At 46.4% G+C, this 26,871-nt stretch overlaps 1 protein-coding gene and 1 pseudogene across 1 annotated transcript in view; both read left to right on the forward strand.

The window, feature by feature from the left end:
• Positions 1-26,871, forward strand: part of LOC139255589 (VPS10 domain-containing receptor SorCS3-like) — a 450,963-nt gene that overhangs the window by 246,017 nt on the left and 178,075 nt on the right. The window contains exon 13 of the mRNA XM_070873959.1: positions 13,726-13,833. Within this exon, the coding sequence (XP_070730060.1) occupies positions 13,726-13,833 (108 nt within the window). The remainder of the gene's footprint in view (positions 1-13,725; positions 13,834-26,871) is intronic.
• Positions 5,182-5,420, forward strand: LOC139260587 (U2 spliceosomal RNA; annotated as a pseudogene).

Here is a 26,871-nt window from a genome sequence, read left to right on the forward strand (position 1 = left end):
GCCGACTCCTGCACCTATTTTCTATGTTTCTGTGTTTCTATGTAAGCTTGCCGGGAACATTAAAACTGACTGCAAAAGCTTCTATCGATATGTGAAGAGAAAAAGATTAGTGAAGACTAATGTAGGTCCCTTGCAGTCAGAATCAAGTGAATTTATAATGGGGAACAAAGAAATGGCAGACCAATTGAAGAAATACTTTGGTTCTGTCTTCACTAAGGAAGACATGAATAACCTCCCGAAAATAGTAGGGTACCGAGGGTCTAGCGAGAAGGGGGAACTGAGGGAAATCCTTATTAGTCACGAAATGGCGTCGGGAAATTGAAGGGACTGAAGGCCGATAAATCCCCAGGGCCTGACTGTCTGCAGCCCAGAGTACTTAAGGAAGTGGCCCTCGAAATAGTAGATGCACTGATGGTCATTTTCCAACATTCCATGGACTCTGGTTCAGTTCCTATGGACTGGAGGGTAACTAATGTAACCCCACTTTTTAAAAAAGGAGGAAGAGAGAAAACAGGTAATTTTCGATCGGTTAGCCTGACATCGGTGGTGGGGAAAATGCTGGAATCAATTATTAAAGATGTAATAGCAGTGACAGGATCGGTCCAAGTCAGCATAGATTTATGAAAGGGAAATCATGCTTGACAAATCTTCTAGAGTTTTTTGAGGATGTAACTAGTAGACTGGATAAGAGAGAACCAGTGGATGTGATGTATTTGGACTTTCATAAGGCTTTTGACAAGGTCAAATGCAAGAGATTAGTGTGCAAAATTAAGGCACATGGTATTGGGGGTAATGTATTGACGTGGATAGAGACAGGAAGCAAAGAGTGAGAATAAACAGGTCATTTTCAGAATAGCAGGCAGTGACTAGTGGGGTGCCGCAGGGTTCAGTGCTGGGACCCCAGCTATTTACAATATACATTAATGATTTAGACGAAGGAATTGAATGTAACATCTCCAAGTTTGCAGATGACACTAAGCTGGGTGGCAGTGTGAGCTGTGAGGAGGATGCTCGGAGGCTTCAGGGGGACTTTGGACAGGTTAGGTGAGTGGGCAAATGCATGGCAGATGCACTATAATGTCAAAAACAGGAAAGCAGATTATTATCTGAATAGTGACAGATTAGTAAAAGGGGAGGTGCAACGAGACCTGGGTGTCATTGTACATCAGTCATTGAAGGTAGGCATGCAGGTACAGCAGGCAGTAAAGAAAGCAAATGGCATGCTGGCTTTCATAGTGAGGGGATTTGAGTATAGGAGCAGGGAGGTCGTGCTGCAGTTGTACAGGGCCTTGGCGAGACCACACCTTGAGCATTGTGTGCAGTTTTGTTCTCCTAATCTGAGGAAGGATATTCTTGCTGTTGAGGGAGTGCAGCGAAGGTTCACCAGACTGATTCCAGCGGGGGATGGTAGGACTGACATATGAAGAAAGACTGGATCGACCAGGGTTATATTCACTGGAATTTAGAAGAATGAGAGGGGATCTCATAGAAACATATAAAATTCTGATGGGATTGGACAGGTTTGATGCAGGTAGAATGCTCCCGATGTTGGGGAAGTCCAGAACCAGGGGTCACAGTCTAAGGATAAGGGGTAAGCCATTTAGGACCGATATGAGGAGAAACTTCTTCACTCAGAGAATTGTGAACCTGTGGAATTCTCTACCACAGAAAGTTGTTGAGGCCAGTTCGTTAGATATATTAAAAAGGGAGTTAGATGTGGCCCTTATAGCTGAAGGGATCAAGGGGTTTGGAGAGAAAGCAGGAATGGGGTACTGAGGTTGCATGATCGGCCATGATCATATTGAATGGTGGTGCAGGCTCGAAGGGTCGAATAGCCTACTCCTGCAACTATTTTCTATGTTTCTTTAAAGAAGTACTTGCATTTATATAGCGCCTTTCACGACCCCAGGATGTCCCAAAGTGCTTTACAACCGAGGAAGTATTTTTTTGAAATATAGTCGCTGTTGTAATAAAGGAAACACGGCCGCCTGTTTTGCGCACAGCAAGCTTCCACAAACAGCAATGTGATAATAACCAAATAAACTGTTTCAGTGATGTTGATTGAGGGATAAATATTGGTCAGGACACCAAGGAGAACTCCTCTGCTCTTATTCAAAATAGTGCCACATGAACTTTTGCGTCCACCTGAGAAGGCGTAAGAACATAAGGAAAAATTAGGGGCAGAAGTAGGCCATTCGGCCCCTCAAGCCTGTTCCACCATTCAATATCAAGACCGATCTTCTACCTCAATTCCACTTTCCTGCACTGTCCCCATATCCCTTGATTCCCTTAATATCCAAAAATCTATCAATTTCTGTCTTGAATATACTCAGAGACTGAGCCTCTACAGCCCTCTGGGGGAGAGAATTCCAAAGATTCACCACCCTCTGAGTGAAGAAATGTCTCCTCATCTCAGACCCCTTATTCTGAGACTGTGACCCCTGGTTCTCGACTCCCAAGTCAGGGAAAACATCCTCCCTGCATCTACCCTGTCAAGCCCTGTAAGAATTGTGTATGTTTCAATGAGAACACCTCTCATTCTTCTAAACTAGAGAATATAGGCCTAGTCTACTCACTCTCTCCTCATAGGATAATCCTCCCATCCCAGTAATCAATCTGTTGCATTCCCTCAATGGCAAGTATATCCTTCCTTAGGTAAGGAGACCAAAACTGCACACAATACTTCAGGTGTAGTCTCACCAGGGTCCTATATAATTGCAGTAAGACGTTTTTAGTCTTGTGCTCAAATCCTCCTGAAATAAAGGCCAACATACAATTTGCTTTTTTAATTGCTTGCTGTACCTGCATGTTAACTTTCAATGATTTGTATATAAGGACACCCAAGTCCCTCTGAACACCAACATTTCCCAATCTCTCACCATTTAAAAATTACTCTGCTCTTCTATTTTTCCTACCAAAATGGATAACTTCACATTTCTGCACAGTATATTCCACTTGCCATGTTGCCCACTTACTTAGCGTGTCTTTATCATCTTGAAGCCTCTTTGCATCCTCCTCATAACATTCCCACCCAGCTTTGTATCATCAGCAAACTTGGATATATTACATTTATTATTTAAATGGGGAAAGATTGCAAAGTACTGCAGTACAGCGGGACCTGGGGGTACTTGTGCATGAAACACAAAAGGTTAGTATGCAGGTACAGCAAGTGATCAGGAAGGCCAATGGAATCTTGGCCTTTAGTGCAAAGGGGATTGAGTATAAAAGCAGGGAAGTCTTGCTGCAGTTGTACAGGGTATTGGTGAGGCCACACCTGGAATACTGCGTACAGTTTTGGTTTCCATATTTACGAAAGGATATACTTGCTTTGGAGGCAGTTCAGAGAAGGTTCACTAGGTTGATTCCAGAGATGAGGGGGTTGACTTATGAGGAAAGGTTGAGTAGGTTGGGCCTCTATTCATTGGAATTCAGAAGAATGAGAGGTGATCGTATCGAAACGTATAAGATTATGAGGAGGCTTGACAAGGTGGATACAGAGAGGATATTTCCACTGATAGCAGAGACTAGAACTAGAGGGCATGATCTTAGAATAAGGGGCCGCCCATTTAAAACTGAGATGAGGAGAAATTTCTTCTCTCAGAGGATTGTGGATCTGTGGAATTCGTTGTGTCAGAGAGCTGTGGAAGCTGGGACATTGAATAAATTTAAGACAGAAATAGACAGTTCCTTAAACGATAAGGGAATAAAGGGTTATGGAGAACGGGCAGGGAAGTGGACCTGAGTCAATGATCGGATCAGCCATGATCATATTAAATGGCCGAGCAGGCTCGAGGGGCCGTATGGCCTACTCCTGCTCCTATTTCTTATGTTCTTATTTGGTCCCTTCATCCAAATCATTGGTTTAGATTGTGAATAGCTGAGGCACAAGCATTGATTCTTGTGGTTCTCCACTAGTTACAGCCTGCCAACCCAAAAATGACCCGTTTATTCCTACTCTCTGTTTTCTGTCCGTTAACAAATCCTCAATCCATTTTAATATATTACCCTCAATCCCATGAGCCCTAATTTTGTTTAATAACCTCTCGTGTGCCACTTTATCAAATGCCTTCTGAAAATCCAAATACATCACATCCAACCTCAAAAAACTTTAACAAATTTGTCAAACATGATTCCCTTTCATAAATCTGTGTTGACACTGCCCAATCCTATTATTCTTTTCAAAGTGCCCTGTTATCGCATCCTGAATAATAGATTCTAGCATTTTCCCTACTACTTGGCAGACAGGAAGCAAAGAGTAGGAGTAAACGGGTCCTTTTCAGAATGGCAGGCAGTGACTAGTGGGGTACCGCAAGGTTCAGTGCTGGGACCCCAGCTATTTACAATATACATTAATGATTTAGATGAAGGAATTGAATGTAATATCTCCCAAGTTTGCAGATGACACTAAGTTGGGTGGCAGTGTGAACTGTGAGGAGGATGCTAGGAGGCTGCAGGTTGACTTGGACAGGTTAGGTGAGTGGGCAAATGCATGACAGATGCAGTATAATGTGGATAAATGTGAGGTTATCCATTTTGGAGGCAGTTTGCGAAGAATGACCTCGTGGCCGATTCCAAGCACAAAAAAGTCCCACAACACGTCCCCCAAAAATCCAGCCAATACACACGATCCTGCAAGGCGTCTTCGGTCGGCGGCATAGCTCGCTACGTCCTGGCCCTCGGAGCGGTGGTGCATATAATAGCGATACCTGGCCATCAAGATGCTCTCCTTCGGCTTGAGGTGTTCCAGAACCAGCGTGCACAACTCTTCATATGTCTTCTCCATTGGTTTCGTCGGTGCTAGCAGATTTTTGATGAGGCCATATATCGTGGACCGGCAAACGGCGAGGAAAATCGTGCTGCGCTTGACCGTGGTTTCTTCCTTTTCCAGCTCATTGGCCACGAAGCACTTGTCAGGACTCTCAACGAAGGCTTCCCAACCATCACCCTCAACAAATCTCTCAAGAATACCAACGGCAGCCATAACTGCGTGAAAGTGCGTGATCGCCAATTGTTATGTTTAGAATAACTCCACAAGACTGTACATCTTAAGCTCAAACTGTTGTGACCTTGGTCTCTTTATTGTAACTCCAGAGTGAGGAAGCAGCATGGTAGTCTGCCTTTTAAGCCTGCTTGCCCAGGGTGTGCAGGTGACCCTTGGGTCTCCCACAGGTGCGCCCCCCTGGCGCTTCTCGGCCTTTTGGCTAAGATCATGCGTAACTGACCTGACAGGGGAGTAACCACCATAACCCCAAGGTGGTTCTCCCTGGATCAGGAAGGTATATGCTTGCTTTTTTGGAAATAGGAGGTGGGTGGGGTGGCTTGACCCATCCACCTCCACGGAGGTGTGTGGGGGACCTGACCCATCCACCTCCATGGCACGAACCTGGTATTGCAGTACTTCCAGGAACGGTGCAGTGGCTCTAGGCCTTTTGGCTAAGAGCATTGGCGCAGAGTGATCCTTGAATGGGCCCAAGGTGACCTCTGGCGTTTGTGATTTGACAAAGAATTGGAACGATTGGCTACGAATTAAAAAAAAAAAAAGTCTTACACATTGCTTAACAGATGCCTCCTCTTGAACCTCACTGCCCTTCCTCTAACCTTATCTAACAGCACTGTGGCAGCACTTTTACAACATGGATTGCAGCGGGCCAAGTAGGCAGCTCACCACCACCTTCTCAAGGTCAATTAGCGATGGGCAATAAATACTGGCCTTGCCAGCGACGTCCACATCCCGAGAATGAATATTTTTTTGAAAATTGAGGATCAGCCTTACTGCCTCCCCATGCATTACCTCTGGGATTGCTAGCAGAATGACAGTATTAAAGAGTCTACCTGCACCAATAGCAGGTTGCAGTCCTTTAATCGAAGCTGCCTACGGTAGTTTCAGATTACCCTCCGTTTGATGGCAGTGATTATATACTGAATATTTATGCAGTCACAGCCCGATCAATATAGAACCGAGCTGCCAAGAAATTCCAGACTTCAATCAAGATGATGTTTGGGACTGGAGCCTCTGTCATCTGCACTGAAAACAAACAGGTTTGTTTTGCCAATCTTTGACTTCGCAGTCTGTTTAGTCATTAATTCTTTGGCGGTCTGAACAAAAGGCAGAAATAATAGCAAGCGAGATACATTTTCTCCCAGTGTCTCTCCCCGGTTCCTGACGGTGTGGGCCCATGCTGGGATACAGACCCGTGGGCAATGGCTGCCCTTTTTGTCCCTCGCCCACGGGACCTTCCCTCAGCTGCCACCCTAGTGCGTTTTGGAGCGGTGCCTGGGACCCCTGCGGCATGCACGCACCGACCCCTTACCGACTGGCGGGGACCCCCTCGCGAAATCTCCCCTCGGGAAATGGCCCCTTTCCCGGTATTGCCCCACGGGAGCGACCCCGCCCCCGACAGCTTTTTGTGTCGGTGCATTCGCTATAAAATGGCAGCCAGGCCGCCCTTAAAGGGGAGGGCACACTGCCGCGGCCACCATGTTATTATTTTTTTTGTTGGCCGACTACCAGGTCGGTCCAACAATTATGACCCCGGATTCGGCCGGGCCGCCATCAGGCACCCTGGCACCCCCTTCTTGGCCCAGTGTTTGCCACTGAAGTGGCTGCAGGAGTTTGCAGTGGCTCTCCCTTTTAACTGAAGAGGGGGAAACGTTGTGACGCGCCAGCTATTCACCATGGGGTGTATCACAGCTGAGCCTGATCCTGTCCGCACGCGTGAGCCTGAGCCTTCCAGCAAGAATCACGGGATAAGCACCAGGAGCTGGAATCCTGGTTGATTTTACCCCCCTCCCTAGGCCAGGAATAACTCGGCCAATTAATTGTTGAATCTTTACTCTGGCACCAGCTTGGACAGGGGTTCAGCTGCGCCGTCATTGGCACTCACCCGTTACCATTCCCAAATTGCAACTCTCGCGCATGAGCCTAGACAACGAGTGTTGTCCAACTACTTGGCTCTTCAACTGATGATCACACATGTACTCATTCAGCAGGAGTCACTTGATAACCATCAACAGATAGGTGAAGTACTGGGGGAGGGAGTGTGCCAGCATTAACTGAGGGTGGGTGATGTAATGTTCACGGGTTTGTAGAGCTGTTGACTGCGGTCTAGAGGAGTCCGTGTTCCATGTGTATGTTCAGTGTGTGAGGTTGCAGCCCCTCTTCCATTATTTGACGGGGCTGCTCCTCAAATTCTGGTTGCACTTCAGTCCCACACTCCTGATCTTTGGGCACCTTGTGCGGAGGGGAGCGGGCAGGTCGGAAGGCCTCCTCGTAGGACTGCTCCTGGGCACGGCCAAGGGGGCCATCAGCCGGTCCAGGCAGCGGGCAGTCGAGGGGGTCGTTCAGCCCAACTGCCTGCCTCTCTTCCGCGTGTACATCCGAGCCAGGGTGTCCCTGGAGATGGAGCACTCGGTGTCCACCGGTACGCTCGCGGCTTTCCATGAGAGGTGGGCGCCGGAGGGACTGGAGTGCATCATCACCCCCAGCAACCAAATTTTAAATTGAACTAAGTAACGTCTAAAGTTTAATTTGTTTATTTGTCGGTTTAGTGCCCCTTTAATAAGGGTGCACTTGTATTAATGTTCTTCTAAAAATAAATGTAGAGCTGTTGCATTGTGTGTGGTTTAGCCAGTCACGTGACGTTCACAAGACTCAATAAAACCCCAGCCAGTTGGGTTCGGGGGATCCACGATGAGGCAGGCGGTTGTGAGCCTGGTGGATGAACTGGTAATGTGTAGTGTGATTGTTAAACCTTTTGCTAATAAACCAACTAATTCTTAATAGCAATGTGTTGCTATGAATTGTTAAGCAAAGAACCCAAGAAGCAAATACATTATAGGCGGGTGGGGGAGAGATGGGCACCAGCATTAATTGAGGGTGGGGGTGGGGAGAGTGTCAGCATTAACTGAGGGTGGGGGTGGGGAGAGGAGAGCACTAGCATTCCCTGCAGGTGATGCTGGTGGGGAAAGGAGAGTGATAAAACAAATTCCTTCCCCTTGACACTAGACCCATCTCGTTTCCTGCATGCCTGGACTACGGCTGAAACAGACTGTGTGCATCTTTGACGGCCTGTTTGACCCTGAACTGAGCTTCAGACCCCATGTCCCCTCCATCAGAAAGATTATACACTTCCACCTCTGCAACATTGCCCACTTCTGGCCCTATCTCAGGCCTTTCACATCTGAAACCCTGATAAATGGATTTGCCACCTCACCTCAATGCTGCCCTTGCTGGGCTCCTGGCTTCCACCTAAATTGCAACCGGTCCAAAACTCAACTGAGCGTATCCTATCCGCAGAACGTCCCACTCGGTGATGTACATTAGCTCCTCGGGCCTGCGTGTGTTCATAATAAATTCCTCATCCTCGTCCTCACCCAGAGATCTCCTCCAGCTTTACATCACCCGCCCCCCCACCCCCCTCGCCCCCAACCTGGCTCTGAGCCTTTTGTGTATCCCTTTACCCACTCTCGCTCCCCACCATCCATACTGAAGGTGCAGCCTTCAGCCATCTCGGTTCCTTTCTCTGGAACTCCATCACAAACACCTCACCTGCCCACCTGTCCCTCTCTTCCTTCAAAAATCTCCTCAAAGCCCAACTCCTCTTTTATGTATGTATGTAAACCTCACCAAAGTGTAAGACTTGCCACTAGGGGGCACACTTGTGGGAGACCTAAGGGTCACCTGTGCACCCTGGGGAAGCAGCTATAAAAGGTGATTCACCATGCTGCTTCTCCACTCTGAAGTCTGAATAAAGAGACCGAGGTCACAACAGTTTGAGCTTACAGTACAGTCTTGTGGATTTATTCTGAACAAAACAAATTGGCGACGAGTAACGGATCACGAACTTTCACGCGGTAATGGCTGCTGTTCGTATTCTTGAGAGATTTGTTGAGGGTGATGATTGGGAAGCCTTCGTTGAGCGCCTCAACCAGTACTTCGTGGCCAACAAACTGAACAAGGCTGAGAGGGCAACCAAGCGCAGGGCGATTCTCCTCACCGTATGTGGGTCTTCGATATATGGCCTCCTCAAAAATCTGCTGGCACCAGTCAAACCAATGGACAAGATTTACACAGAGTTGTGTAGACTGGTGCAGGAACACCTCAAGTCAAAGGAGAGCATCTTAATGGCTAGGTATCGCTTTTACACGCACCATTACTCCGAGGGCCAGAACATAGCAAGTTTTGTCGCCGACCTAAGACGCGTTGCGGGACAATGCGAATTTGCAGGATCTTTGGGGGAAATGTTGCAGGACTTTTTCGTGCTTGGAATTGGCCACGAGGTCATTCTTCGCAAACTGCTGTCTGCCGAATCCCGAGATCTGAGCAAGGCCATCACGATAGCCCAAGTCTTCATATCCACGAGTGGTAACACGAAACAGATATCTTCACAGAATCGAAGCTCAACGGCAAGCACCGTGCATAAAATAATGTTTTCAGCAGGCAGAACTGTATAGGGCAGGGCCCACACGACCGCAGAGGCCAGACCTAGGACTAGAGTGACTCAGGGTCCGCCGTGGGGCGTGAATGCGAATCCATTAGCACCATATTGGCGCTGCAGGGTCAGTCATAGAGCTCATCAATGTCGATTCAAGCACTGTGTGTGCAAGGGCTGTGGAACAATGGAGCACCTCCAGCGAATGTGCAAATGACCTGTGACTCACCACGTGGCAGAGTCAGGAGAGGACGACCGATCCAGCGAGGGTCACGCTGAACGAGCAGGAGAGGCAACTCAACCTGAGGATGAAGGGGAATAATATGGATACACACCTTCACCACCAAAAGCCCTCTGATAATGTTAAAAGTTGAACTCAAAGGCACTCCAGTCTCCATGGAATTAGACATGGGGCGAGTCAATCAGTTATGAGCCAGAAGGCATTTGAGAGGCTGTGGGGCTACAAAGCACAATGACCCAAGCTGATCCCGATTCAGGCAAAGCTGCGCACCTGCACCAAGGAACTGATACCAGTTATTGGTAGTGCAAACATAAGAGTATCCCATGAGAGAGCAGTGCAAAATTTACCACTGTGGATCGTTTCAGGTGATGGGCCAACGTTGCTTGGTAGAACGTGGATAGGGAAAATTCGATGGAACTGGAAAGACCTCTGCATATCTTCTCCGGTGAACGACGTCTCCCCTGCTCAAAGGCTGAACAAAGCCCCACCTTCAGCTGAACCAGGCATCGAAGTGCAGATCCACTTGCAGATCCCCAAGGCACAGGCCGCTCATCACGACCACGAGGAGGTGAAGATCAACCGAGCAGCAGTACAGGTGGAGTACCCACCACCCAAAGCTGAAGACCTCTTCGCGACAATGGTAGAGGCTCCAGGTCGAACAAGCAGAGTGGGACTCCGGCTGAAACGATTCGAATGTGTCTTCCCGATGCCAGAGGCAAAATCCCTGGGGAGGAAGATCGCGGCAGTCGGCACCATGGACACGGATGAGAGTGCGTGCAGACCACGGAATGAAAGTGCGTCCAGACCACTGGATGAGAGAGTGTCCAGACCACGGGATGTCGCCACAATGAAACAGAGGCATGTGTTGCCCAGCAAGGAAGATGACTGGGTTTGGGGTAAAGGTAAAGGGACGGCCGCTGAGAAGGCCATGAACGCAATTACGTTCCAATAAGTTATTTGCACTATGTAACTCATGTGAGCGTTCTTTCGCGGCCAATGACGTACTATCATATGGGGTCAGGGGTACCGTACAACAAGCCAAAGTAGCGGGCGAACACCAACTGGTCATATATGTATCTAACAAAGTATTCGTAGCAAGTGATGTGTTACCACACAGGGTCAGGCGTGTTGTGCAGCAAGCCAAAGTAGTGGGCGAGCCCCAACTGTTTGTATATGTATCCAGTAAGTTAACCAAGGCAGTAGCTTGGGTTCATGGGACAAAAGAGACGTACCAAAGAGCGACCCAATATTTGCTCGAGTCAGACAAGCTGCTCATCCCACAGTTTTGGGAGAGCAGAGGCACCATTATCGATGCGTTGTTTCGAGAATATCTAACACTGTCTGTGCACTGTAACATGATCCGACACGGGCCAGGCACTGAGAACGGCGCTCATGCCCTCAGTTGGCTGCCGTTGCCCACCACTCGGGTGGAAACAGCACAGCCTGCAGACCTACGCATTGTCGTGGAAGTGCTAGAAAGCGAGGGGTCAACCGTAACAGCCCCCCAGTTTAGGACCTGGACCAGCCAAGATCCCACATTACCGCTTGCTTGCCAATGGTGAACCGCTGGATGGGATGTTGCAGCTTATCCGTCGCAAAGACGAAAGGCTCATCCCATCAGATTGCCCCCTATGGGGAAACCCTGCAATGTTGCAAAGAAAGGCAGGGAGGCTACACACAGTTTGTGGCCCAGGGCCTCCATACCATGGCCCAGGATCCACGAAGACCACGAGACCTCCCGCCACTACTGAAAGTCTCAAGGACATGTCGGGCATCCTGAGCTTGCCAGACCTTCGGGTCAGCGACAATAGTCTGGAACGGGCAGCCCAAATCACAAAGCCAAGCACCACACGTGTCATGGTAGACTTCCTGCAGACCCGACCGTGCCGGGTGCTATGCAGTCACAAGACAGAATCACTCAGAACCGAGCTTTCCGTATGCTATCAGCAGAGAATGTACCATGATCGCATGGCTCCTCCACGTGACATCAGAATAAATGATGTGGACCATGTTCAGGGCCCCCAGCACTGTATTAGCCAAAGAGGGGCATGGAGTGTTTGTGATGAAAATGGAACGTTTGTGGTGAAACCATGTAATGAGCAAACGCAGAAAGCATTTGGACCAGACCAAACTGTGAACTACAGATAACCAGGAACCACTGTGACAGAACCTGGCCCCCAGCAACCCACCAACACAATCGACCTCGCCGTCAACCATGAGGATGAACCCACCATGTCAGGATTTCAACTCAGGTGATCGACCCGGGGCGCAGAGCGCCAGATTGTCTTGACTTGTAAATAACTTGCACATAAGACTTTGGCGGGGAAGTGATGTTTTGTTTGTAAACCTCACCAATATGTAAGACTTGCCACTCGGGGGCACACCTGTGGGTCACCTGTGCACCCTGGGGCAAGCAGGTATAAAAGGTGATTCACCATGCTGCTTCCCCACTCTGGAGTCTGAATAAAGAGACCAAGGTCACAACAGTTTGAGCTTACAATACAGTCTTGTGGATTTATTCTGAACATAACATTCTCAACCAAGCTTTGGGCCAGCCCTCCTCACCTCTCCCTACCTAGCTCAACACCTGTTTTCCTTACACTTATCTGTACAGTGCCTTGGAATCTTTTGCTGCGCGGATTCACCAGAATGTTACCAGGGCTCTAACGGTTAGATTATGAGGAGAGATTACATAAACTGGGCTTACATTCCCTGCAAATTAGAAGGTTACGGGGTGATTTGTTTGAGGTTTTTAGGATTTAAAAAAAAATTGACAGGGTAGATAGAGACTGGGGGAGTCGAGGACAAGGGGAACATAATCTTAAAATCAGAGCCAGGCCATTGAGGAGAGAAGTTAGGAAACACTTCTTCACACAAAGGGTGGTGGAGATGTGGAACTCTCTCCCACACAAAGCAGTGAATGCTAGCTCAATTAATCATTTTAATTCTGAGATCGATAGGCTTTTGCTAGCCAAGGATGGGAAAGGATATGGAGCCAAGGCGCCTGGGTGGAGCTAAGATACAGATCCGCCATGATCTCATTAATGGTGGAACGGACTCGAGGGTCTGAATGGCTGCTCCTGTTCCTATGCTAAAGGAACTATAGAAATGAAAGATGCTGTTTTGTTCTTTCTTCCTCCAATATGAGCATGTCAAGTCTGTGTTCGCCTGCGTGAGTACAGGCTTATATCAGGACCAGAGGTTGTGACGAAGGGCATTCGACCTGAAACGTTAACTCTCTTTCTCTCACCACAGATGCTGCCTGACCCGCTGAGATTTTCAGCATATTTCTGTTCTTATTTCAGATTCCAGCATCCGCAGTATTTTGCTTTTATATCAGGAACATTGACCATTGAGTCGGCCTTTGGGGTGGGGGAGGGGCGCTAATCTGTTCTTACCAGTTTTCTATGTTGGCAGGTGTGATTCCTGATCAAATAGGCCAAAAGGCCTTCTGCATTTGAACTTGTCTTGTGATTTTGTGGGCTGCAGGGTGTGAGATACATACGTAATGAATAAGGTCACTGGATGGATTTGGATGAAGGCCCTTCAACCAATTTATCTCATTCTTCCAGGCTGCCATTGTCACCTGCCCATTACAGCATCTAACAGTTTTGAAACACCCATTCTGGCAAACCCCTTTCGGCTTTCTTTTACCCTGAAAACAATGAGACCAATCTCGCCCCTTTTAAAATAATGTGGAACTGCGTTTATTTTTTACGCGTCAGATCCGTCAAAAAAAGCCATATTTTAAGACTAAATGAATGAATCATACTGCAAATCGGAGCTACTTAGCATGCCTATATTCTGTACTAGCCCCCTCTCTTCAGCACGCTGTTTTGTTTGGCTCGCTACAGTTTCCATGGTGACGACTAGAGGCCCTGTCATGGCTAATCCACATCTCGAAAACTGCAGTCAATCATAAAACCATTGATAACACGTCCACTTAGCAGGTAGCAAGGGAAAGGTAATTCTTATTGATGTACTCAGTGCTTTTCACTCTGTTATTTCTTTGCCTGACTAACGCTGCTGCCATTATTTGTTTGCTTTAACCAGGCTGAGCTTTGATGAAGGGAGATCCTGGAGTAAATACAGTTTCACCTCAGTTCCTCTCTTTGTAGATGGAGTATTGGGTGAGCCCGGAGAGGAGACTCTGGTAATGACGTGAGTAGAGAACATTTTATTTCACTGTTGCAGCTAAAGCAAACAAAAAGTGCATATTAACCGATAAGGGAATAAGGGGTTATGGGGAGCGGGCAGGGAAATGGACCTGAGTCCATGATCGGAACAGCCATGATCGTATTAAATGGTGGAGCAGGCTCGAGGGGTCGTATGTCTTACTCCTGCTCCTACTTCTTATGTTCTTATATTCGCATGTCACCTGGTTTGAGATTAAAGAAAGAATTTGCCTGTGTATCGCACCTTTCTTGACCCTGGGGCGTCCCATAAGAAATAAGATCATGGCTGATCTGACCTTGGCCTCAACTCCACTTCCCTGCCCGCTCCCCATAACCCTTGAACCCCTTATCATTCAAAAATCTGTCTATCTCCAGCTTAAATATATCCAATGACCCAGCCTCCACAGCTCTCTGGGGTAGAGATTTCCAAAGATTCACGACCCTCTGAGAGAAGAAATTCCTCTTCATTTCCATTTTAAATGGCCGACCCCTTATTCTGAAACTATGCCCCCTAGTTCTCGACTCCTCCACGAGGGGAAACATCCTTTCTGCATCTATCCTGTCAATCCCCCTCAGAATCTTATACATTTCAATAAGATCACCTCTCATTCTTCTAAACTCCAATGAGTATAGGCCCAACCTGCTCAACCTTTCTTCATAAGACAACCCTTTCATCTCAGGAATCAGCCTCGTGAACCTTCTCTGAACTGCCTCCAATGCAAGTATATCCCTCCTGTAAGGAGACCAAAATTGTACGCAGTACTCCAGGTGTGGTTTCGCCAACGTCCTGTACAGTTGTAGTAGGACTTCTCTACTTTTATACTCTATCCCACTTGCAATAAAGGCCAACATTCTACTTGCCTTCCTGATTACTTGCTGTACCTGCATGTCCCAAAGCACCACACAGCCAATAAAGTACTTTTGAAGTGTGGTCACTATTGTAATGCAGGGAAACACAATTTTCTGTACTCAGGCGAGGCCAGCAATTATTGCCCATTCCTAATTGCCCTTGAGAAGACGGTGGTGAGCCACCTTCCTGAATCGCTGCAGTCCGTGTGGTGAAGGTACTCCCACAGTGCTGTTAGGGAGGGAGTTCCAGGATTTGGACTCAGCGGCGATATATTTCCAAGTCAGGATGGTGTGTGACTTGGAGGGGGAACTTGGAGGTGGTGGTGTTCTCATGCGCCTGCTGCCCTCATCCTTCTAGGTGGTAGAGGTCACAGGCTTGGGAGATGCTGCCCAAGAAGCCTTGGCGAGTTGCTGCAGTGCATCTTATAGATGGTACACACTGTGGCCACGGTGCACCGGTGATAGAGGGAGTGAATGTTGAAGGTGGTGGACGGGGTGCCAATCAAGCGTGCTGTTTGTCCCAGATGGTGTCAAGCTTCTTGAGTGTTGTTGGAACTGTACTTATCCAGGCAAATGGAGAGCATTCCATCACACTCCTGACTTGTAGATGGTGGAAAGGCTGCAGAATACCCAGCATGGGGCCTGCTCTTGGAGCCATTGTATTTATGTCCAGATAAGTTTCTGGTCAATGGTCACCCCAGGATGTTGATGATGGGGGATTTGGCAATGGTCGTGCTGTTGAATGTCAAGGGGCGGTGGTTAGGCCCTCTCTTGTTGGAGATAATCATTGCCTGGCACTTGTGTGGCGCAAATCGCAAATGTTGCTTTGCCGCTTATCAGCCCAAGCCTGAATGCCCCAGGATGCACCTTCACTTCTGGCCAGGTCCAGACAACATGGAAAATCTCCAACCAATTATGAGCATCCTAACTTTTGACCACACTGGCCCCAGTTCCAAGCACAGCTAGTTTCACCAGGCAGGAATGCTCATAATTTAGCACTATTTTGCAACAAACATTAGAGGTTGGTGATTCTCAGGAGTAGAAATATCACCTGATGATACAGAAGCTGTTTTACTGACCCTGAACTTGAGGCACGTTGTTGGGCCAGACTAAAGGGAACTAGTTCATTCTGAAAGTGGTGATATTGCCAATGATAATAAGGAAATGGCTGACATGTTAACTAACTACTTTGCGTCTGTATTTATAGTAGAAGACAGAAATCCCAAGGAAACTAATATTGAATCGGGGACAGCAACCCAATAAAATTAACATAAGTAAAATAAGTGTAATGACAAAAATAATGGCACTAAAGAGTGACAAGTCCCCAGGACCAGATGGTTTTTTCCAAACCAGGGTTTTAAAGGAAGTAGGGGGTGGAAATTCGGTCCTGCTGTTTTTGAGGAGGTGTCACCGCCTGAGTGCTGAATTTAGCACCGGGCGTTAAGTGCAGGATCAAAGTCCTAAATTCAGTTTTAACTCACAAAGATGAGAGAGCAGCGCTAAAAAGTGGCATTGCACACTCATCCTTGGCCGGGAACTCAGGAGGACGATTGAATTTCCCGACGGGAGCCCGCCGCCATGCTTGGGGAAAAAAACAAGAAGAAAAAAAAAATAACTGAAACTTCACCGATCCACACGCACACTTCCCCACTCTTAAAATGAACGAAGACATGCAGAAATAAAGAGAGAAAAACTTACCTTTCTAGGCGATTCCGCCCGAGATCCGCTCTGTTATGACAGCTTGTTTCTGTCGGTACGGCAGCCGTACAAAGTAAAAATCGCGACAGAGGCGTCAAAGAGGCGTTGTACGCCGGATGATGTCACCACGCGGGTGGCATTAGCCGGCGCAGCGTTGCCTCTTAGCGCCTCTGACTGAATTTAGGGTGCGGCGTCGGCGCCACTTACCAACGACACTTATTAGCCGCCCCCCGCACGAGGTGACCGGCGGTGTACAAAACCCAATTTCGATCCCTCTGTGAGCATATTGCAGATGCCATAACTGTAATCTTGCAAAGTTCTTTCGATTCAGGAACCGTTCCTTTTAAATTGGAAAATTGCACCTGTCACTCCGCTATTTAAGAATGGTGAGAGAGGGAAACCAGGGAATTGTGGACCAGTTAGCCGAACGTCTGTTGTCGGGAAATTGCTGGAATCTATATTTAAGGATAGGGTGACTGAACACCTCGAACATTTTCAGTTGATCAGAGAGAGCCAGCATGGATGTGAAAGGTAGATCATGCCTGACAAACCTGATTGAATTTTTTGAAGAGGTGACTAATGTAGTGGACAGAGGAATGTCTATGGATGTTATTTATATGGACTTCCAAAAGGCACTTGATAAAGTCCCACATAAAAGACTGTTAACTAAGATAGTAGCCCACGGAATTGAGGACAAATTATTGATCTGGTTAGGAAATTGGCTGAGCGGCAGGAGACAGAATAGGGATAATGGATAGGTACTCAAATTGGCAGGATGTGACTAATGGTGTCCCGCAGGGTTCTGTGTTAGTGCCTCAGTTATTCACAATATTTATTAACGACTTAGACGATGGCATGGAAAGTCATATATACAGATTTGCTGATGGCGCAAAGGTAGGCGGCATTGTCGGCAGTGTAGCTGAAAGCATAAAATTACAAAGGGGATATCGACAGATTAAGTGAATGGGCAAAACTGTGGCAAATGGGTTTCCATGCAGGCAAATGCGAAGTCATCCACTTTGGACCTAAAAAGAATAAAACAGGTACTTTCTTAGTGGTGAAAAGCTAAAAACAGTGGATGTCTAAAGAGACTTGGGGGTTCAGGTACATAGATCATTAAAATGCCATGAACAGGTACAGAAAATAATCAAAAAGACTATTGGAATGCTAGTCTTTATATCTAGAGGACTAGAATTCAAGGGGGTAGAAGTTATGCTGCAGCTATACAAAGCTCTGGTTAGACCACAGCTGGAGTACTGTGAGCAGTTCTAGGCACCACACCTCAGGAAGAATATATTGGCCTTGGAGGGAGTGCAGCGTAGGTTTACCAGAATGATACCTGGACTTTAAGGGTTAAGTTACAAGGAGAGATTACACAAACTAGGGTTGTAGTCCTTCGAATTTAGAAGGTTAAGGGGTGATCTGATTGAAGTTTTCAGGATATCAAGGGGAACTGATGGGGTAAATAGAGAAAAACTATTTCCGTTGGTTGGGGATTCAGGACCAAGGGGCAGAGTCTAAAAATTGGAGCCAGAACTCTCAGGAGTGAAATTGGGAAACAGTTCCACACACAAAGGGTGGCAGAAGTTTAGAACTCTCTTCCGCAAATGATGCCAGATCAATTGTTAATTTTAAATCGGAGATTGATAGCTTGCTGTTAACCAAAGGTATTAAGCGATATGGGCCAAAGGCGGGTATATGGAGTTAGGTCACAGGTCAGCCCTGATCTCATTGAATGGCAGAACAGGCTCGAGGGGCTGATTGGTTGCTCCTATGTTCCTATTTACCTGCCTTTGATGCTAAAACTATGCCTGTACATGTATACCGAACCGGTCTTTATGAGCGCTGGGATGCAGCGATCAAAGGCTATCATGAAATAAAGGTGCCCTCGTTTGGTGATAAAACCTCTGACGCTCCTCTGATGATATAAAGATGCAAAGAGCCGGAGAGGTAAAACATAGTGTCGACATGTCGTTATTCTGCACAGGGAAACAAATCAAAAGGCTGAAAGAAGCAAAGTTGTAAAGTCACTCGGGAAAATGCAGAATAAAGTAAGCTGCTTTGAGATTGAAAACTATGATCTCTGTTGCCTCTCATCTGCAGAAGGTACTGAAAACAACGCTTAGAACTAACTTCATAACCACTCAACTGCACACACGCTCAGCAGAATTGAGGAAAAAAGTCAATTTACATTGGATTACATCGAATATATGGCACAAGAACAGGCCATTTGGCCCAACCAGTCTATGCCGCCGATTATGCTCCACTCGAGCCTCCTCCCATCTTTCCTCCTGTAAATCTATCAGCATAATCCTCTATTCCCTTCTCCCTCATACGCTTGTCTCACCACCCCCTAAATACTATTCACTTCAACCACTCCCTGTGGCAGCGAGTTCCACATTCTCACCACTCTGGATAAAGAAGTTTCTTCTGAATTCCCAATTGGATTTCTTAGTGACTATCATGTATTGATGGCTTCCAGTTATGCTCTTCCCCACACAATTGAAACATTCTCTTTGTATCCATTCTATCAAAACCTCTCAAAATTTTACAGAACTCGATAAGAGGACTTTCGGAAGCTGAAGACATGTGGAGCACACGCACACAAGGTCCAGAACTGTTAAACGTCAAGGCAAAAAACTTGAAAGAAAAGAAAGACTTGCATTTATATAGCACCTTTCACGACCTCAGGACATCTCAAAGCGCTTGACAGCCAACAAAGTACTTGTGAAGTGTTCAACACACGTATGGAATCACTGCAAAGAAGAGCAGTAAAAATGAAACTTGCAGTGAAAGTTAAAATGTTCTCACGTGCTGAACAGGCATTCAGAAAGCGAAAGTGTTAGAGCAGCAGCAGAAAGCCCCTCACACTGAGGGAATCCAAGGTACTGATGAGCGCTGTAACCCAAGGAAAAACGAGATTGTTGAATGGCCACAATATATTTTTTTTAATAACCTGCGAGGGCCAGTTTGGACTATGTCACTGCAACAAGAAAAATGTCCCGCTCAATGTCAGCTGTTGCAAGGGTTGCAGAAAATAGAAGGGTTTTGTCTTGCAGTGTGCGGCTGAGTGTCACCTTCGACTGATCAGTGACAATCACAGCGGCCACCAGCTGAGGTGTCGGGGTCCGATTTTTAGATTGAACTGAACGTTTTCGCGGCTGCTTATGATTTTGAGGAATTGTTCGGGGCGGAGCCTGGCACTGCGTGACAGTGTAAAACGGGCACCAGCGAGTGTGGCGGTCACATAAATTGGGAGAGATGTAAAAGGAGGCCGCCTCCTCACTATAGCACAAAGCCTCAGGGTCTACATCAGAGTACTGCATTCAAGGTGTGGCAGAAGATCATGGCGAAGGTGCGGCGAATGAGGGTACGGGGCCCAGAAGAGGCGAGGGCCCAGGGGCAGTACGGGCCAGCCCACACTGCGATATGTATGCGCACTAGGTCCGTGCAGCACAGCAGGTCTCCATTCGTCCTGGTTAACCCTTGCCACTGGATAAAGACTTAGCTTTGTCGAGCCCGTGTGGTGGCTGATTTGCAACGGTCACCCCACATTAAAAAAATCCACGCACAGGCATCTTCCACCCCTTCAATTGGAGTTCAGGACTGGAACATCGGGTCCTTCATTGAAACATCTGTGAGCTCATGTGGAAGCAAGTCATCCTTGTTCGAGGGACCGCCTATGATGGTGATTACCCGATTTACACTTTCACACAAAGTTAGGGTTTATTCCCCCCCCCCTCCCCAACGACCACCGCGCCCCCTCCCCGTGATTCTTCAGTCAGAGTTTGGATCGGATATGGGAGGTAACATTTCTGTGGGGATTCTACCAATCTCGCTCCGCAACTTCAGCAGAAGTTCGGCGGGAAAAAAACTGGATAAATGTGCAATCAGCTGTTTACACTGTTTATGTACAGGTAGCAGCCGTTGCGAGATTGAGTAGACTAGGCCTATATTCTCTCCAGTTTAGAAGAATAAAAGGTGATCTCATTGAAACTTACAAAATTCTTACAGGGCTTCATAGGGTAGATGCAGTGAGGATGTTTCCTATTATGTCTGTAATGTACTTATGAATGACTCCATGAGGCAATGTGTTGTACTCAAACTGTAGTGACCTTGGTCCTTTATTCCTAACTCCGCATGGTGGCTCCCCTTTTATACAGCCCCTGCCATCAGGGCAGGAAACTGCGGTCTCCACCAGTCGCACCCTCTAGTGGTGCCAGCATAGTATATACACAGTGTAAACCTTATTGATAGTACATCAGGTAAACAAGTCTCCATCTTATGCAACTATACATTGACTACACAGAGAGTATATCTATAGTCTGCACATATAACATTTCCCCTAGCTTGGAGTCTATAACCAGGGGTCACAGGCTCAGGATAAGGGGTCGGACATTTAGGAAATTGTGTTCGGGAAATTGATGGGATTGACGGCCGATAAATCCCCAGGGCTTGATAGTCTGCATCCCAGAGTACTTAAGGAAGTGGCCCTAGAAATAGTGGATGTATTGGTGATCATTTTCCAACAGTTTATCGACTCTGGATCGGTTCCTATGGATTGGAGGGTAGCTAATGTAACACCACTTTTTAAAAAAGGAGGGAGAGAGAAAACGGGGATCTATCGACCGGTTAGCCTGACATCGGTGGTGGGGAAAATGTTGGAATCAATTATTAAGATGAAATAGCCGCACATTTGGAAAGCAGTGACAGGATCGGTCCAACTCTGCCTCTGAGCACGGGGGACATCGATTGCTGGAGTGAAAAGGTCTTCCCATTTCCACTGGATCTTCCCCATCCACCTTCTTCCGAGTAGCGTTGGACCTTCACCTGCAACAATCCACAGAGGTAACTTGTGCACCATGCCATTATGGATTAGACTTACATCCACACTGCCAAGGACTGGGATCAGCTCCTTGATGTAGGTGCGCAACTTTTCCTGTACTGGAACCAGCTCGGGTCGTTTTTCTTTCCATAGACTCTCAAAGGCATCCTGGCTCATCACTGACTGGCTTGCTCCCGTGTCCACTTCCATGAAGACTGGAACGCCGTTTATCTCAACTTCCACCTTCACTGGAGGTGCAGGTATACATTCCATATACTTCTTCTTGGGGCTGAGCTGCCTCTCTGGCCAAATCATCATACTCACCATTGGATTCAAAGTCATCTGTCAACTCCTCTGCTAGACAGTGAGTCGTATTTCTTTTACACATACGCTGGAGGTGGCCCTTCGTGTTACAGGCTTTGCATACGTACTCAGCAAACTGACACTGGTGAGCCCTATGGTTTCCTCCGCATGCCAGCATGCTGCTATTCGATTAGCACCCCTCGACGGACTCTGAATTCTGGAATCCTGAGGTCTGTCCTCTCTGCCCTGGGCAGAGCCAAGTTCTACAGTCTCGCCTGTGAAAAGCACCATTCTGTGTACAGTACTTGCCGGGTTTGAGTCCATAGGATGAATAATTTGCTTGGTGCTGCAGATCAAGGTCATGAACGCCTGACTGAGGCTGATGGCCTTCTGCAGGTTGACTGTGATGTCGGCAGATAATAGCTTGTGAAGGAGGCCCTCGTGGTCAATTCCTATAATGAAGATGTCTCGCAATGCTTTGTTGAGGTGCATGTCGAAATCACACAGTGCCGCAAGTCTCCTGTCGGCTGCATATTTTGCAATTCCTGGCCCTCAGGTCTGCGGTGAGTGTAGAATCTGTGCCTGGCCGTGAGGATGCTCTCTTTTGGTTTTAGTTGGTCGCGAATTAGTTCAGTCAGCTCATCGTATGTCTTATCCTTGGCCTTCGTGGGTATCAGCAAGTCCCTGACGAGGCGGTAGACCTCGGGCCCACAACTGGTCAGCAGTATAGCCTTGGGCTTCTCCGCCAATGTGTCCATCTCCCCTGCCAGTTCGTTTGCCACGAAATATAGCTCGAGCCTTTCCGTGAAGGCATCCCAATCATCACCCTCTGCGGTCTTTTAGTGTGCCAAAGGTAGCCATAATCACGTGAAAGTCCGTATTCTCATCGCCAGTTATTATGTCTGTAATGTACCTATGAATGACTCCACAAGGCAATGTGTTGTACTCAAACTGTAGTGACCTTAGTCCTTTATTCATAACTCCAGAGTGAGGCACAAGCATGGCGGCTCTCCTTTTATACAGCCCCTGCCACCAGGGCAGGAAACCCCTGGTCTCCACCAGTTGCACTTTCTAGTGGTGTCAGCATGTATATACACAGTGTAAACCTTATTGATAGTACATCAGGTAAACAAGTCTCCATCTTATGCAAGTATACAGTGACTACACAGAGAGTATATCTATAGTCTGCACATATAACATTTCCCCTAGCTTGGAGTCTATAACCAGGGGTCACAGGCTCAGGATAAGGGGTCGGACATTTAGGACTGAGATGAGGAGAAATCTCTTCACTCAGAGGCTGGTGAATCTTTGGAATTCTCTACCTCATTGGGCTGTGGAGGCTCAGTTGTTGAGTATATTCAAGACAGAGATCGATAGATTTTTGGATATTAAGGGAATCAAGGGATATGGGGATAGTGCAGGAAAGTGGAGTTGAGGTAGAAGATCAGCCATAATCTTATTGAATGGCGGAGCAGGCTCGAGGGACTGAATAGCCTACAGAAAATTCTGCTCCTAATGCTTATGTTCTTATGTACCATTGCAGTAGCATACGCTACTGGTAAAAGAAAAATGTCTCACTTAACGTCAACTACGCAAGAACTCTAGACAACATAATCAGGAGCCTTTTGTGCTCCTGACTAGATTTTATTTTTCCTTCCATTGTTTGGTAGATAAGACAAGTATCGACATATTGGAGTTCTATTGAAAGGCTTGAAAGAAACCTGTTAAAATACACATTGAAAATAGAATGATTTACCGCTTTTCTATAAAATTGTGTTTGGTGGAGTGAGAAATGACAGTAGTGCAGAGAGAGCCTTATCCTTCTCACATCAAGTAGCTATACTGATAGATGAGGCACGGGCTGAGCATGTACAATCCCAATGTCCCCTATGCCCCATGCAAGGGCCCCAAGGTAATTAATGAATCCCAGTTAATCAGCTCAGAACCATTTGAGATGTTGCCTTCATTGGATCAGTTCTGTTAAATCGAATGATGCTAAATTATTTATTGAGTAACCAACACACTGCATTTCAGTCTGTTTATTTCAGCTGGTCATCCCTTTGCACGCAGTCTCACAATCATTGGCCCCAGATACTGCCTACTATATATGGAGGTGTCTCTACTCACTTCAAGTTCTGACACAAATATCACAGAGGATTCAATGATACAATTCCACCCCTTACATTTTCCAATTGGCATTACTTTAATGGTGACATCAATCCATGTATTTTAAGTTAAATGCATCCCTTGCATTAAATGATGCCGATCGGAAAATCTAGTTTTAAATTTCAGTCATTTTTAATTAGTAAAGTAATGCTTGCTTTTACTCCTCTTTTCTTCTGTTTAGGATATCCCAAAGCACTTTTAATTGGATTGTATTCTGTAGAATTTAGACGGTTAAGGAGTGACATGATCAAAGTTTTCAGGACATTAAGGGTAACTGATAGGGTAGATAGAGATAAACTATTTTCACTGCTTGGGGATTCTAGGACTAGGGGACATAGTCTGAAAATTAGAGCCAGACCTTTCAGGAGTGAAATTAGAAAACACTTCTATATACAAGGGATGGTAGAAGTTTGGAACTCTCTTCCGCAAATGGCAATTGATGTTGGATCAGTTGTTAATTTTACGTCTGAGATTAATAGATTTTTGTTACCCAAAGTTACTAAGAGATATGGAGTCACAAATTAGCCATGGTCTCATTGAGTGGCATAACAGGTTCGAGGGGCTGATTGGCTGACTCCTGTTCCTATTTGTCCTATAATTGATTGACATCAGAAAATAAAAATAAGTCGAGGATGAGAAAAGGCTATTTGGCATCGAGCTCATCCCTTTTGCATTTCAACTCACCCAAATTGGCACCCAATTCACCCAGTCTGGCATCCATCTAACCCAGACCAGCATCCAACTAATAAATCCAACATCTAAATAACCCCATCTGGCATCCAACTAACCAAACTCAGCATCCAATGCACTCAGCGTTACATCCAATTTCATCTTGAACACCCCTAACACCTTTGATGCTACGACTTTACCTGCTCGATCATTCCAAACATCTGTCCCCCTTCGAGAAAAGGCACATTTTCTAAGATCTGTTTTAAATTTAGTTTTCATTCCTTTTAATTTATCTTCACATTTCCTACATTACAACAGTGACTGGTGACTGCACTCCAAAAGTATTTCATTGGCTGTAAAGCGCTTTGAGACGACCATTGGTCGTGTAAAGCGCTATATGAATGCAAGTCTTTCTTTTCTATGGTTCTAGTAGTCCAACTGATTTTAAAGTGATACTATTGGTTCAACTTATCAATGCCATTTAATCCTTTATACACCACAATGAGGATGTCTTTTAACTTTGTCTCTAAATGTAATCTTTTTCATAGTTCATTCTCTTTACACTTAGCAACATTCTTGTCATTCTTTGCAGCACCCTCTCCAATGCATATGTGCCCGATTGAAAGTATTGTGACTCGATCTGTGCACAGAATTCAAACTAAGATCTGACCAGTACATTGTAAAGCCACAGTATAATCTCTGTAGATTTATACCGTATACTATTCTGGTTATGTATTCCAACATTCGACTTGCTAATTAATTGCTTCTCCATGTTGCCTTGACATCGAAACTGATGTTACTCCCACGTCCTTGTCAGAGTCTCCCTGTACTAATTCTGTCGCTTTCGTTGCATGGTCCAAAACTCGGCTGCCGATGTCCTAACTCGCACCGAGTCCTGCTCACCCATCACCCCTGTGCTCGCTGACCTATATTGGCTTCCGTCGATTTTAAAATTCTCATCCTCGTTTTCAAATCCCTCCATGGCCTCACCACTATCTGTCTCTGTAGCCTCCTCTGGCCCTACAACCCTCCGAGATCTCTGCGTTCCACCAGTTCTGATCTCTTGCGCACCCCCGATTTCCTTCTCTCTGATACGTCCTTATTACACAGTATAAATGCACACGAGGCCCATGCTTGAGAGAAGGTCAGTCTGTGACCTGTCCTTTATTCCTTAGCACTCAAGTGATGAAGGTGGGTGGAGCTTCCCCTTTTATAACTGAAGGTCCAGGTTAGGAGTGTCTCCCACCTAGTGGTCATTGTTCTCACAGTGTACAACTGAGGTCAGTTTGTACATGGGTTACAATGCTGGTTGAATACATGATACTCTCCACCACTGGCAGCTGTGTCTTCAACTGCCACGGCCCTAAGCTCTGGAATTCCCTTCCTGAATCTCTCCGCCTCGCTACCTCTCTCTCCTCCTTTAAGATGCTCCCTCAAACCTACCTCACCTGTCCTAATAGCTCCTTACGTGGCTCAGTGTCAATGTTTTTTTAACAATGCTCCTGTAAAATGCCTTGGTTTGATTTACTACACTACAGGTGCAATATATATGCAAGTTGTTGTTGTATAGTCGATCGAATGAATAAAATGATTTCCGCCTCTTCCTGTTGAATATTTAAATAGTGCAACACTTTTCCAATTGCAAATTTTACGTGTGAAAAATACTTGTGTGGCAGTGCAGCTTGACTGGGTGAGATAACAACAGGAAAATCTCCCAATGCAAAGCCACTCACCTCTTCCTACATCTCTATTCCTGCTGTGAAGCATTCCTCAAAACCTTTTCAGTATAAGTATATTTTTGTTTTCTTCACTGTGCTCTTCGATATCCTTGGTTCCTTGTGTGGAATAATTGTGCTTGCAGGCCAGATATTCTGGTGCTTTTCAGTTCCCTGAGCTGAGAGGGGCCTTTAACGGTTTGATTAAATTCCAGAGTTTGTTTTTGTTGAGCTTCAAAGGGGAAGAAAAAGTGCAGTAAATGAGCATTTTACCACAGGTCAATGACCCCTTATTAATTCCACGAATACAAGGATACCAGGAATGTGAGGGTACACCTATCAGCAAAGGATGAACAGACTGGGTCTCTTTTCTCTTGAAAAATGAGGCTGAGGGGTGACCTAATAGAGATCTTTAAAATTATGAAAGTTTTTGATAGAGCGAATACAGAGAGAGTGTTTCCACTTGTGGGAAGGAGCATAACTAGAGGCCATCAATATAAGATAGTCACCAAGAAATCCAATAGGAATTCAGAAGAAACTTCTTAACCAGAGAGTGGTGAGAATGTGGAACTCGCTACTATAGGGAGTGGTTGAAGTGAATAGTATCGATGCATTTAAGGGGAGGCTAGACAAGCATATGAGGGAGAAGGGAGTAGAGGGTTATGTGGATAGATTTAGATGAGGAAAGACATGAGGAGGCTCCAGTGGAGCATAAATGCCGGCATGGATTGGTTGGGCTGAATGGCCTGTTTCTGTGCCGTATATCCTAAGTAATCCTATGTAAACCATTCCGCCCCCA

Source organism: Pristiophorus japonicus, chromosome 3 (assembly GCF_044704955.1).
Source record: "Pristiophorus japonicus isolate sPriJap1 chromosome 3, sPriJap1.hap1, whole genome shotgun sequence".
Taxonomy (NCBI): Eukaryota; Metazoa; Chordata; class Chondrichthyes; family Pristiophoridae; genus Pristiophorus; species Pristiophorus japonicus.